The sequence below is a fragment of the Anabas testudineus genome, chromosome 5, assembly GCF_900324465.2.
Source record: "Anabas testudineus chromosome 5, fAnaTes1.2, whole genome shotgun sequence".
NCBI classification, from domain to species: domain Eukaryota; kingdom Metazoa; phylum Chordata; class Actinopteri; order Anabantiformes; family Anabantidae; genus Anabas; species Anabas testudineus.
In genome coordinates, this window is record NC_046614.1 from 6844982 (window position 1) to 6858177 (window position 13196).

At 42.1% G+C, this 13196-nt stretch overlaps 1 protein-coding gene across 2 annotated transcripts; it reads right to left on the bottom strand.

Annotated features, from left to right (window-relative positions):
* Positions 1-635: 635 nt before the first annotated feature.
* Positions 636-12719, bottom strand: LOC113155472 (G-protein coupled receptor 22-like). Of its 2 annotated transcripts, none has more exons than XM_026350235.1 (2): positions 12553-12719; positions 636-3957 (listed from the first exon to the last, which is right to left on the bottom strand). In XM_026350235.1, the coding sequence occupies exon 2, from the start codon at positions 3844-3846 to the stop codon at positions 2296-2298; it is 1551 nt and encodes a 516-aa protein (XP_026206020.1). In that variant the 5' UTR covers positions 3847-3957; positions 12553-12719; the 3' UTR covers positions 636-2295. The 2 variants fall into 2 exon arrangements, with proteins under 2 accessions (XP_026206020.1, XP_026206021.1); XM_026350236.1 differs by lacking the exon at positions 12553-12719 and adding an exon at positions 12349-12494.
* Positions 12720-13196: the final 477 nt, after the last annotated feature.

Consider the following 13196-nt stretch of genomic DNA (forward strand, 5'->3'; position numbering starts at 1 on the left):
CAGGCTTCATCCCACATGGATGACCTCTTTAGACCTTTTTCTTTTTGTCCTATACCGCCGAGGCGCTCCCACGCAGCTACAAGCCCACGCAAGTTTCCAAACAGGACTGTGGCAGCTTTTTAACTAATGTGTAGCATTAACTTACTGGGAGGGAAAGCACGACATGAGCACCTCCAGGTAGTAAGTGATTACATGTAGACTGAATGCACTGAAACAGTAAAGGTAGTTCAGCAGTAAAATGGGATTTTAACACACCAGCAGATACAAGACTGTGAGAATTAACACATACAAATAGCACCACCTACTCACTATACTATTGTCAGCCTTCTGATTGTTAGAAGTGAACACATGCAGCCTCTGTTCTGCACAGACCCCAGAGAATGGCACTAACACTACGGTGGTTATTTATTGCAGTAATGTATGGTTGTATCCCGGAGGATTTGGTGTTCCATCAGGTACAGAGGGACTAATCATGTAAAGGACTCTATATATGAGCCTGCTTTTTGACCAACTGAGCCCTGTAAGAGCTCACTGTTTTGCGCTTTTGGACTAAATAAATATTAATATATTGTATTTTTCTGAATATCATATGCAGTAACGCATTCATAGCTGAATGCACACAGTAAATACAGACCTCAGTATTTCATTTTTATTGATATAATGTCACTTTGTATCCTGATACATTCACACAAAAACGGCACCATATAGACAATTTTGTAAGGAGAGCATATTCTTGGTATAAATACAGTATGACAGCTTATGTATATTTTTACATTCAGGAGCGAAATCACGTGGCCTCTAAATTGTCATTGCTCTGTTGTAGAGATAGTTACTCCCTTGTGTTTGCTTATGCACTAATGTTCAGTTGACCTATGGGACCAGATGTCTGTGTACTGACAGAGAGGAACTGCGTGCGACTGAAGAGCTCCTCTAATCAAACAAAGTCAGTCTATAATCACATAGACTGAGTGACTCACACTGTAGGCTTCGCATGGAATAAATCCAGATCTGACCTGTATTTACATCATGTACGTGTGTTATTTCAAAGGAGGACTGTTGCCAAAATCCCAAATTAACCACCAGGTCCCCTAAATATGACACATTCCCAAACAATATGCCTACAGTACATATTACTGGTGAGGCTGTAGGCTTTGGTTGACAACGTGAGGCGTTGACTGAGCTGAACAGAGAATATTAATGGGGTAACCGAGGAAAATGGGCACATTTATAAAATTAGTATAAGCTTAAATTGAAAACCCTGCTTTTATAAGCTGCATATTATTAGTCATGAAAGTGTACTCTGTTATTAAATAATAATAATAATAATAAAAAATACAGTTTGTAGAAATGTGTAACTCAAAGAGTCATCAAAACGTTGCATTGTAGTGTGACAAAAATATGAATTCACCGTGAGGTTAAATATTAAATAATCATTAGGAATATTTAGGCCCTGTGTATTTCAGCCTCAACTTTGGTTCTCCTCCTCCTTGTACTAAATGTTCTACATTCATTTATTCACTCCTAATTACAAGGCAAGTACATGTCACCTTTTGACTCTGGCAGGGGTAGCCAAGTGGATTTTTGAGGGGTTTACACCAGAGCTAGCTACTCCCGATTATTAATTATAATTTTCTAAATATTACAATAAAAAATTATTTTTTACTATTTAAAGGATGGTTAAACATTTCTATCCAAAGAGTCAAGAAGACTAATACCACTGTCATGTCTGGTGGCTGGTTTAGTTTGGCTTAGCATAAAGACTAGAAACAGGAGGAAACAGGTACTCCAGCCAGTTGATGTAATACAGCTACCAACACCTGCAAGTAAGTAGCTCATTCTATATATGTTTGTTTAGCTCAGACAAAAGTGGAAGCATAAAAATGATCAAAGAGTTTTTTGGAATATCATGTGCTTGAAGGGCATCCACAATGTTTAAAGCTGCCTTGGAGCATGTGAGCGGGGTCCTCTTCTCGCTAAACACATTCTTTTATAGCAGTTATGTAAGCACCACTATGAGAATGCTCTATCACACAAGTCCACATGTAAACAGACTTCAGTCTTTGACAGAGTGCACTTTATATACACTTTTCTCCAGCTCACTGTGCACAACAGCGACGTCAGTATCCTGTTTCCACTGCTGCCTGAGGTTGAAGTTAGCTGTTACATTTAAACATCTCCCAGAGGTGGAAATGTGTGGAAATGTCTTACTCCAGCTTCACACACCAGTGAGCTTCATAATGAAACACACCTGTGACTGGTTTTTAATTGTATAAGCCTAACCCATGTGTGTTAGTCTCACAGGGCTTCTGCCAGGCAGCGGTCAGTACCTTCACTTGCTTCCAGCCGCACCTGCCGGCTCGGTTTTCTGTTTTCTACCCAGGAGTTGTGTATGACAGTGCCGTCTGGCGAAGGGTCTACTTGGAGCAGGGAAACCACCCTCTTCTTAACCTTGGCACGAAGGGCACGCCGCAGCTTCTGTCGGGTGAAGGCATAAAGCAGGGGGTGGGAGACAGTAGTGCCATAAGCCAGAGCTAGGAACCACAGGCGCAGGCTGACCAGGGCGTCACTGGGGCCAATGCCAAGTATTAGCATGTTTGTTACAGAGAGGGGAGCCCAACAACCCAGGAAGGTAGCGATGATGATGAGGGACATTCTGAACACCCGCCTCTGTCGCTCTCGGCGATCCCTATGTCGCCGTACTGCCCGCCGCAAGGCAATGATGGCTGACACGGATGCCTGGACACCCACGGTGGCTGGCATGGGGGTAGCTGCATTCGTGTCAGAGGTGACCAGCGGTGCAGATGAAGATAGAGCAGGAGGAGAGGCTGCTGTTGGCGTGGGAGAGGGGGAAGAAATGAGCGGAGGGTGACTGAGCTGTTTACTACCATCTGTGGTGCAGTGCTCCCGTCCTACCTCCGCACCATCAATCATTCTGATCCCTGCTTTCTTTTTCTTCTGCCTCTTGTGATGCCCCGTGCAGGAGGAGCCTCTGAATCGTTGGCTCTTCTTCATGTGGGAGCCAATGCGGATGTTTAAAGCCCTCAGTATTCTTGAGTAAGTGAACAGCATGAATGTCACAGTGGTGAAGAAGATGGGCACCTGCAGGATGAGATGGTAATACATACTCAGACCTGTATGATAGTTCCGCCCACCAACACACAACAGTGTCATGTTGCGCCATGCTGGCACCACTGTTGAACTGATGCCATTCGAGGATGAAGACAAGGTTGCCACCTGCCTTCTCTCCTTTGAGCCTTCTCCACTGGACCTCAGCTGAACCTCCAAGAATGGGAGAAAAAACACAGCCACTGAGGTGACCCAAACAGCAGTCAGGAGCAGCGCTGCCCTGCGTGTTGTCAGCAGTCTGTTGGCCGGCCGCACTGAAATGTCATATCGGTCCAAGCTGATAACCAAGATATTGATGGCTGTAGCGACGCTGGCAAAAGTCACACAGGCTTCATGGAAGCAGCAGAGCAAAGCCAAGTTTTGTCCTGGGGGCAGGAGCACAACCACTACGGTGAGGGGCAGACACAGCACACACACCGCCACATCCAGCACATGCAGATTTACAGTGACCATATTGCTCACTGAGTCCACTAAATTGGATTGAGAGCAGTAGAGCACAAGAACGGTGAGGTTGCTGCTGAAACCCAACACCAGCTCCAGCATCAGGAAGGCAGTGAGCGACACCTGGAAGTCCAAGGAGTATGGCATGTACCAGGATGCGGAGCTGCTGGAAGAGGCCTCTCCTCCTTCCTCCTCAAGGGCTCCCATTCCCTCCACGCCGGCAACCATGCCAAGCCAGTCAGTGGTGGCTGGGCCTGAGGTGTAAGTGTCACCGTCCATGATGACCTCTTAGTCCTCATATGATGTATCTGTCATACCATTGATTAGCTCCCATGATGCACCAGGCTGAGCCTCCTTGATGCATAGATGAATAACAGCTTGGTAACAACTCTAGAAGGAAGAAACAATACAGACAGATGAGAAATTAACTGTGGAGCAGAGAATCCAAACTCATTATTCTCTGTCATAGCATCTCAGACATCTTAACATAACTTTATATAGAAAAGATGAAATCTAATTATCTATCTATCTATCTATCTATCTATCTATCTATCTATCTGTCTATCTGTCTATCTATCTATCTATCTATCTATCTATCTATCTATCTATCTATCTATGCCAGCCAGCATCTGCAGATTGAACAGGTGCTACATTATGCATTTATCCAGTCTTCAATCTGTCTCCTATCAGTGTCCCTGATTACCATTGTGGCTCCATCACTGCACACAAGACCTGCACGCATGCTGTCAGAACTGCAGGCCGCCACAGTTGGCCATCGCTAATGTGTACTGGAGCTCAGGGGACGAGGCAAATTGAATGAAGCTAAGTAATCAGACCCGCAGGCAATCAACTGCCCTCTCAGTGGATCAGCCAAAACAACAAACTCAGCAAAATTGGTTATGATCTCACCTCTGCCAGCTGAAGCAGGCCACATGATTTATTTAAAATATGTCTGTAGCCAAAGGAATATTAAGTAAGTGCTGCAAGGTCTTATTCAAACTGACAACTACTTTAGTTAACTTATGGCAGAAGCAGTGTGATATCTAAAGAGTTAATTCACTAAAATATACTGTGGAAGGACGTCTGCAGGAACACTGCAGAATAAACCAACAGCAAATGTCAAACACAATGCAGATCACAGGTAGAAAAAAAACAGATATGGTGAATTTTAACTGCAGTTAGACTGACTAAAACAACTTACAAACGTTTTACTGAAGCACATTTTACATATTGAAATATTTTGTTCTGTAGTTTAGGAAAAAATGCTTATAGCTGCAGTCAGGGGTCATTTAGCCTATCTTAGCATAATGACAAAGCACTGAGAAGCAGCTAACTCTATCTGTCCAATTCAATGCTCTTTAGTCATAAGTAGCAGTAGCTGCTGTTAGTCATTGCTGCAGTTTGCAGGCCACTGAGGACTTTTGTTATGCTTTTAACATTAACACTTTTTGTCATTAAAACAAAAAACCCTGCTCTCCTGCATGGAGGGAAGAGATCTTAACACTACACTATTGAACCGCTGTTTGCTGTAGCTTTTATAAAAAATCGCTACTGCACACAGATAACTACTGATTGCTACCTGCAGGATATCAGCTGAACTATTTAAATCACAGCTTCCTTTTGCCTGAGCTCACAAAGAGATAGAAATCTCTGCATCAAGGGTTTACAACAGTTGATGGCAAACCAGCGAGTGAGGAGCAAATCAACTATCAACCGCTGCACAACTGCACCATGGCAGCAAGACACTGGGCTGAGTGATGGACTCATTTTCTCCCTGTTACTGTTGTCACGGCAACCACGCTACAAGGGTCTTGATTAATGAGGGCACAGGTGCTATAGCATTTAAGCGTGTGTGACAATGAGCTGTTTGGTGACACCATGCTAGTGACAGTGAGACAGTGGAGCAGTGTAGCAGAGTTAAAACGTTTCTTTGCAACAGGAAAGAGGACTTGTAACATGTTGCATTCTCACAGAGAAGAACACAGGAGCCAAAAAATGCACATACTGGTACATCTTATATGTCTGCTGAGTGCTGCGGGAAAATGTTAACAGGAGAGTGAAACACCAAAAGCTTCTGTTACTTCTCTATGTCCTGAATATTGCCTCTCATGTTGACTTTCATATATTCCTGTTCTGCCCGGGCGTTGGCAACAGCAGAACACGGGAGGAAACGAAGTCCCCTGAGACTACAAATACTCTATAAACTATTGTACCACTGTGAATTGTAAGATATATCTAACAGTATAAGGATAAATAAAAGGATGGCTACCAAGGGGAAGTAAAGTAAAAGAAACAAGGAACCAAAAAAAAAAAAAAACAGCAAGTGAAGAATAGACTCATTTTCCTGCTGGTCTGGGCGTTAGCAGACCGGCTGATTGCCATCAGCGGCAGAATGAGAGCAAAAGGCGGGTTGATGGAAGGATGCTAGATGCAGATGGATAGAAATGTAGTAAGTGTAGAGAGTACAGAGTTTTAGAGAAGTCAGGGATTCGTTTCAGCCAGTAATGTATCACCTGCAAGTAGGACATCTGAAATGTCTGCTAAAGCACAAAATGCGTGAATCGGAAGGAAGTAAAAAGTAAGGCAAGCTCGCAGCACTGGTAAACAAGTCCCGGGGAGCAGAGGTGGCAGAATTTTTTTTCCACTCTAAAGTCTTACATCAGCCTTCCCCTAACTGCTGCTGGTTTCCTGGTTTCCTCCAGTCCCTAGCAGACTGCACGAGTCCCCAAAGACTCTGCTCATGATTACTTGAGTGAAACGCTTTGTGATGACTGCACAGGTTAGACATTAAGCACAGGAAAGGTGGACAGATAGTGCCATTGCTCTATAAAAAGGCACGGCAGCTGATAGAAACTGCAGGTCATAAACAGGTTTCCCTCAAATAATTTAATAATTTAATCTGTTTTTACAGGTTGTGCTTTTAGTGTGATTTCCTTTTTTAAGAGTAGGATTTCCATTTGAAATATAAGTAATTTAATTACATTGGTTTTCTCAGTAAGCTGAACTATACATCAGTGTTTTAGTCTGTCATTTCAAAGCAGAGGTGTGAAAAATCAGTCGATATAAACCTATTTTCAGTCAAGCAACGTCTCACGTCAACCTGTTTTTCACCATAAGATAGATATTATAAAATGTTCTCTCTCATTAAATGTGTACCTGGGGGTTGGTCTGGGTTAGGTGTTCTGTTCAGTTTCAAATCCAGATAAAACCACCACTCCTAATAACTAGCTGTGTCAGAGGCAGGCAAGTGTGAAAGTGCATTTCTTAAGATGGCTTCCTAATTAAGTTGTCCGTGAGTGCAAGACGCTCTTCAGGGAGCGCTCCAGGTGACTGTGACCACTTAAGAACTGACTGTACCATCTCAGCAACAACTTTAAAAACTGCTCACAAGATGATGCAGTTCCAACTGCACTTCGGGTTTCTTTAATCAGGATGAACATTTACATACATATACAGTATGTGTGATGTGCCTTTAGTTTCTCACCTCATTTTGTTATTTGATAATAAACTGATCTTATTTTATATGTCTGCAGGTGATGCCTGATATTTTCGATGAGGTTTACTGTGTATGCAAATGTACACCTAACCATATGCAATATGTAAACATATTCATTTTATTCAACACAGTACCTGACATCAGATCTGGATTCTAATCCCTAATCCTTTGTTTTGGATTCTTATTTGAGTTGCATTTCTATGTAAATATTTTCTATCTGCAAAAGGTTATTTATTCATGTGACTTGTTTATGAATGCAGCAAACCTATAGCAGCCCCAGTGGCTCAGAGTGCAATTGGCATAGTAAGATGTGCAGTATTTTCACCAATTGGAGCGTCTGACTGCAAAATCTGCTTTGATTCGACTCTAATGTTGCTGATCACTATTGGCTTCTCCACCTAAACAGTCAGTTTTGGAATGCAACCATTTACATCTGTTCCCCGGGGCTTGTAGACAGTTATTCTAGGAAGTGTAGGATACTAGCACGGGTTTAGAAAAAGCAATCAAAATTTAAATTAGTACATCACAAAACCCCACAGTCTGTGTGATCAATCTGATACTATAATGCATACGTATTCACTTCAACAGTGCAGCAAGGCCTCAGCATAGAGGGGTTGAATTGACATTCAGATCCACTGTTTTCCACAAAGATCTAAGTGATGCTCTATAACCTTTCCCCCTGCGGTACAGGGAGCCTAAAAAATTGTGTGACAAGAGCCTGTATGGCATGTATAATTGAACAGCTCCAGTCGCCTCAGCATGTCCCAGAAGTAGCAGCGCAAAGATTAAAAAGATGAAGGGCAGTGAGGATAATCTTGCTATTCATGTGAGACCAGCTGATGTAACAGGTTGTCAAAATCGAATGCAGTGAGAAGAAAAGTACATGAATAGAAACAGGGAGTACATTTTAATGTAGAAAATTCGAGTTCTTTCAAACACATTACAGGAAAATGGTGTTTATTGAGACTGTGTGGATGATGGGTTGAATATTTTAATCTTTTGCTCTTAGTGACAAGCAGATCCAGACAACTCTTAGTGATAACGCCATATCATTATGGTGATGTAAAAAGGTAACTTTCAAATTATTGAATTATTGTTGTTATTGATAAATTATGCAGCAATGGAGGAGTCTCAATGTGTACTGTCTAGTCACAACAAGTCTTTAAACTAGCTGCGGTCATTTTTACTATGTTCATCATCTAGCATGCTCGATTCCTTACTAGCAGGTGGCTTCCAGCGTTAGGTACATGAACCTTCAGCCACATTTCTAGCAATGCTGCTAGTAATGTGACACCTCTACCATCAATCATCAAGCATAAATGTGCTCCTCCTCTCCTAGCACATACATGCTGACATGAACTCCATACCATCGCACAGTTATAACAGTTTGAGGAAAACAAGTTTGCACTCATTAAGATGCAAAGTTATGCAGCAAGGTGCCTGAAAATATAATCAGATCATTAAACTCAACTGAGGAAGGCTGCAGGAGAAGTATGGAGTTTCTCTCATGCAATGTTGTTGGGAGATTAAGGCATCACTGGGATGGCAGGACTATAAAGGGAGTGTTCAGAGTGGGCATTTAATAATTAGACTTTATTCTAATGCAGGTGTAATGAGCTTGAGATTGTATATACTTGCAGATGCTTTTTGCAATCACTGCAATAGGAGAGTTCTAAAAATCTGTCTTCAGCGTCTGGCCTGCATGAGTCTGACTATTGTCGCTTTTGTTCCAAAAAATCACTAGTCAAGACAGTGCCACCCTAAAGCTCGACAGAGCTCTGATTCTAACAAAACATTACTTAAGACAAAGCAGTGCACAAGAATAGAAACTGCAGCATTCATGCGTGAGAGTCTGTAGTGAGTGGGAAACGAGTAACAACAAAACAGCAAGGCTGGAGCGATGAGAACACAAAACATGTAGCTACATACTCTGTCTACAGTAAACACTCACCAGCATGTAAGCAGATGTACCATTTAGTTGTGATGGTTAATGTTAGTATAAGCGACTAGAGCTTGTATTATGTCTATACAACTAAGAAAAGACCTGCGTAAATAGATGTAAATAGACTCCGTATTGAGACATCAAGCTGGTATTTGAGTGCCGTCTCCGGTCACAATGTCAGGCTGGGAGAGCAAGACACAAACAGACAGACACGACTACATTGGAGCACAACGCAGTGAGTTGTACAACTGGCCACCTGCTGAGTCCAAGTGGTCTAAGCTGTACGGTGAATACAGAGAGGACAAAAGTCCCAATGCCGCACTGGAATATATAGATTACAGGCCTGTAAATGTTAGGGGATTATTTCTCTATCAGCAGATTAAATGTAAAAACAATACAGGGCGTAAACTGAATTCTATACTAAATCTGACTTCCAGCTGGTTGTCTGCATTAAACACGCCAACTCTTAAGTGCACTAAACCTATGTATGACTAAACCCTAAGTATGGCTCTGACCTTCAAACATAAAGACAACTACAAAAGCAACATTATGTTTACCATTGCCGAGATTAGTGCCATCATGTAAAAGTGCTTACACCGTAAATCTAAACAAATGGTTTTATGTGCCAGTTTCATGTGTTATGGAAAAATGATGTACAGCCCTATACAGTTCAAAGGTTTGGGAAATTGCATTACACAATAGTAAAGAGTTTCCTAATGATCAATGAATGATTTAAATTGATAAACTTGCATTATCGAACACGAGGTGCCACTAGAACACAGCACTGACGTTTGCTGAGAAGTTATTCAGTCAACGCCTATATAGACAGATAGACCATTAATAAAACATTAGTTTCCAGCTAGAATAGTCAACTACATTTACATCTATACAGTGTTTCTGAATAATTTAAAATAAAACAAGGACATTTCTAAGTGACCCCCAAACCTCTGACTAGCAGTGAAATGTAAATTTCAGCAGTTATTAGACTTGACTTAATGGCTTATGCCCTCATTGCGAAGAAAAATAAAGTCCAGTATGTTTGTTGTATGTCACATGATGGCTCTAGGCAAACATAAATGTCCTCCAGACACTGACTTATCTCAGCACAGAGAGGGCAAGAGCAAGGTCACAGGTTCTGCTTCAATCTGAATGGTTTATTGACTGTTCCAGGATTTTTAAAAGCCTGTATTTTGGCTGTTGTTAAAGATGCATGCATGCCTTCTGGCCAATTAGAATTTCTGTCCAAGCAATTAATATTTTGGCTACTTTCATATTACAGCTGGAAACGGTCATCAAGACTGGAGGAATGTGGACAAACATGGCGACTGTGAGGAGAGAGAGGAGCTAAAGGTTTTTGTTTTTTTTAAGTTCTAGATTACATTTAAGTATTTAAGGTACTGTTTACCTTTAAATGGCAGCTAGGAGAAATGTAGCCAATAACTTACACATGGTAATTGAGTGCACCCATTGCCATTTGAGTCACTGACCAGAATACACTTCCTATTTGGCAAAGAAATCCATTATTCAGGCTGACTTTCCAAATGGGCTATTCAGGTTTGAACAAAGCATCCCGTCTCTCACTGAGGGCCTTTGTGTTGTCCTATTAGTTGAATTATTTATTGCTGAACTGAAACATGGACCTGAAATAGCCAGTTATTGAAAACCTAAGCTCAGTAAAGAAGCGGGAAAAGGAACAGATAGAGACAGAAAAGGAGTGCGCTGCAACTGACAGATGTTGAACAGAACGCCACTCGGTGAAAAATGATGATGTTGCTTAACTGCACAAGAAGGAAATCAGTGGACAATCGATTTGTGTGTGAGCTGGTGGCAGCAAGACACAAATGGGAAGATGATGCATTGGCATGCACACACGTGCACGTGCAAACTGGCTTCCTGGCTTCGTGTGTCCAGCAGGACTTTGTGTCTTTCCTTTATGTTCAAAATCAAAGCTGTGAACAGCAGAGACACAGCTCGAACCCCAAAGCTTTGATCGAGACTTTTATTTCTTCTCAGCCTCGACACTGTTCCAACCAACGTCCTTCTCTGTTACTCCTCACCTCGCCGGCTGCGTCTCACTGCTTCTACTTTGGCTTTCATAGCTTTTCCTTTCCTTCCTTTCTTTTTCCTCTTTGTTCCTGTACACATCACAGTTTGTCTTTTCACTGTTTTGTTCTATAACAAGCTGCCATATGTGATGGAAAAAACAGCTCAGAGAGGCACTGCACAAACAAACAAACAAACAAACTATGTGGACTGAATCAGAGTATAAATATGAGTCATTCGACGATATTGGGTTATGCTGCAGATCTGATGTGTGGAGCTTCATGTTGTCCCATCTGATAAAACGCTCATGTCCACTGTTTTACTGTAAATGCTTTACAAAAGGCAGATCCAGCATAAAGCATGTTTTTCTTATTCTTTCATTTGGTGAATATAAAATCTCAGAAAATTGTTTGCCTTTTATTATTATTACCATATTATCAGTGGAACAAATAGGTCTTCATTCAAATGGTTGCTAAAACTGTACAGCAATATTTTGGATACAATGAGTCAAAACAAGCCTGGAGGCAACACACTCTGTGCATAGTTGCACTAACTCCAAGGGGCAAATGAGGATGATGATTTAAATTGATTCTAACAAACAAAGGTTATGTTTAAATAAGTGTTAACAGTTTAACTAATGCATTTAAACTGTTGGGTCATTTCTCCCTTAACTTCCACATGCAGGGAACAAATGTATCCAGACGGTCACTGAGACTAAATTACATGTTAAAGGGAAGTTTAAGGCATTTGAAATATGTTCATATCATGTTTTTGCCCTGGGCACACAACAAACCATAAATGCAAAACGCAAGCAAACCATCCAAACAGATAACTGCACTCAGATGGTGAGATGTTTCTAGCGGACTGCAGGGAGGACTCCCTGGGGAGCGTGGGAGAAACACACACAGCCTCAGAGCCCGTAACTGTGTCAAGCACCTACTCCCACGCACAGCCCGAGGTTTCTAATGAAACCCAGATACCTCGGCTAAATCGATAGGTTATTTCGTTGAGCTCAGTGTTGAGCTCGGTGTTGAGCTCGGTGTGCCAAACAGCGCACGGAGCTGTGCGCTGCGCACTGCACATTAAGACGCGCAAGGACCAGTCGTCTCATCAAATAGGCTCCGCATGTAAAGTTGGTCATATAAAAGGCAAATTGTCCCTATAGTTTTTCCAGTTCATAAAGATAAGCAAAACATCCGCGCGACGGGTCATAGATTTGGATCAGCCTGTAGCTGCTGCGCATCGCTCAAATATAAACCAGCATTTTTATTTCAACATAGGTTAAAATAAGAATATTTACCTGCACATTCTTTTCATGCCAAACTGCCCTTTGTTACTGCCACATAAAGTTGTTAGTTAGTAGACTGGGTCGGTGGAGGCTACCTGTGTGCCAACTGATGCGTACACGACATTAAGATGTCTCTAAAGTGCGCACGGAAATCAGCGTTATGCTGCTTTTATAGTAATAAAAAAAACATTCTTTGGCAAAAAACTGCCCTCTTACCTCCGGCGCCGGAACCGTGCTCTCATCCATCCATGTCCGCAACCTGTGTGCGTGTGTGTGTGTGTGTGTTGGTGGGAAGCGTCGGGTTTGTCTTGTGTAGCAGCGAGCACATGCTCAGCAGCAGCAGCAGCAGCAGCAGCTCTACAGCACAGCTGAGTGGGACGGACACACGGCTGCTACTGTCTGCAGGAAGAGCTCCGGTTCCTCTTGGATCCACTGAGGATCCCGCTCACAGGATGACTACAGCTGACTGACTGACTGAAGCAGGATACACCAGATTTCATTAAGATGAATAAGATCAAACCAGATTTAAAGCTTCACACCTGTCTCGATTCATCTTCGTTGAGTTCGAACTTTATGTTGTACAGATGTTGCGCAGCTTGAGTAAAATGACTTTCTCTAGATGCAGCTATTTGGCTGCCACTTTGCACAATAAGACACAAGAAGGTGCGCAGAGCCTAATTGTCCTGTTAACATTGCACAATCATCCCTGTCACCTCCACAAAAGTGTTTTATGAAAATTCATATAGTACCACAAATACGTCTGTCATTGGTAGCAACCCGAGCTGCTGTTAAATTTGTTATAAACACAGTTTATTATAATGCTTCTGCCTCCATTCATCCATTAGGATGAACCACTGGAC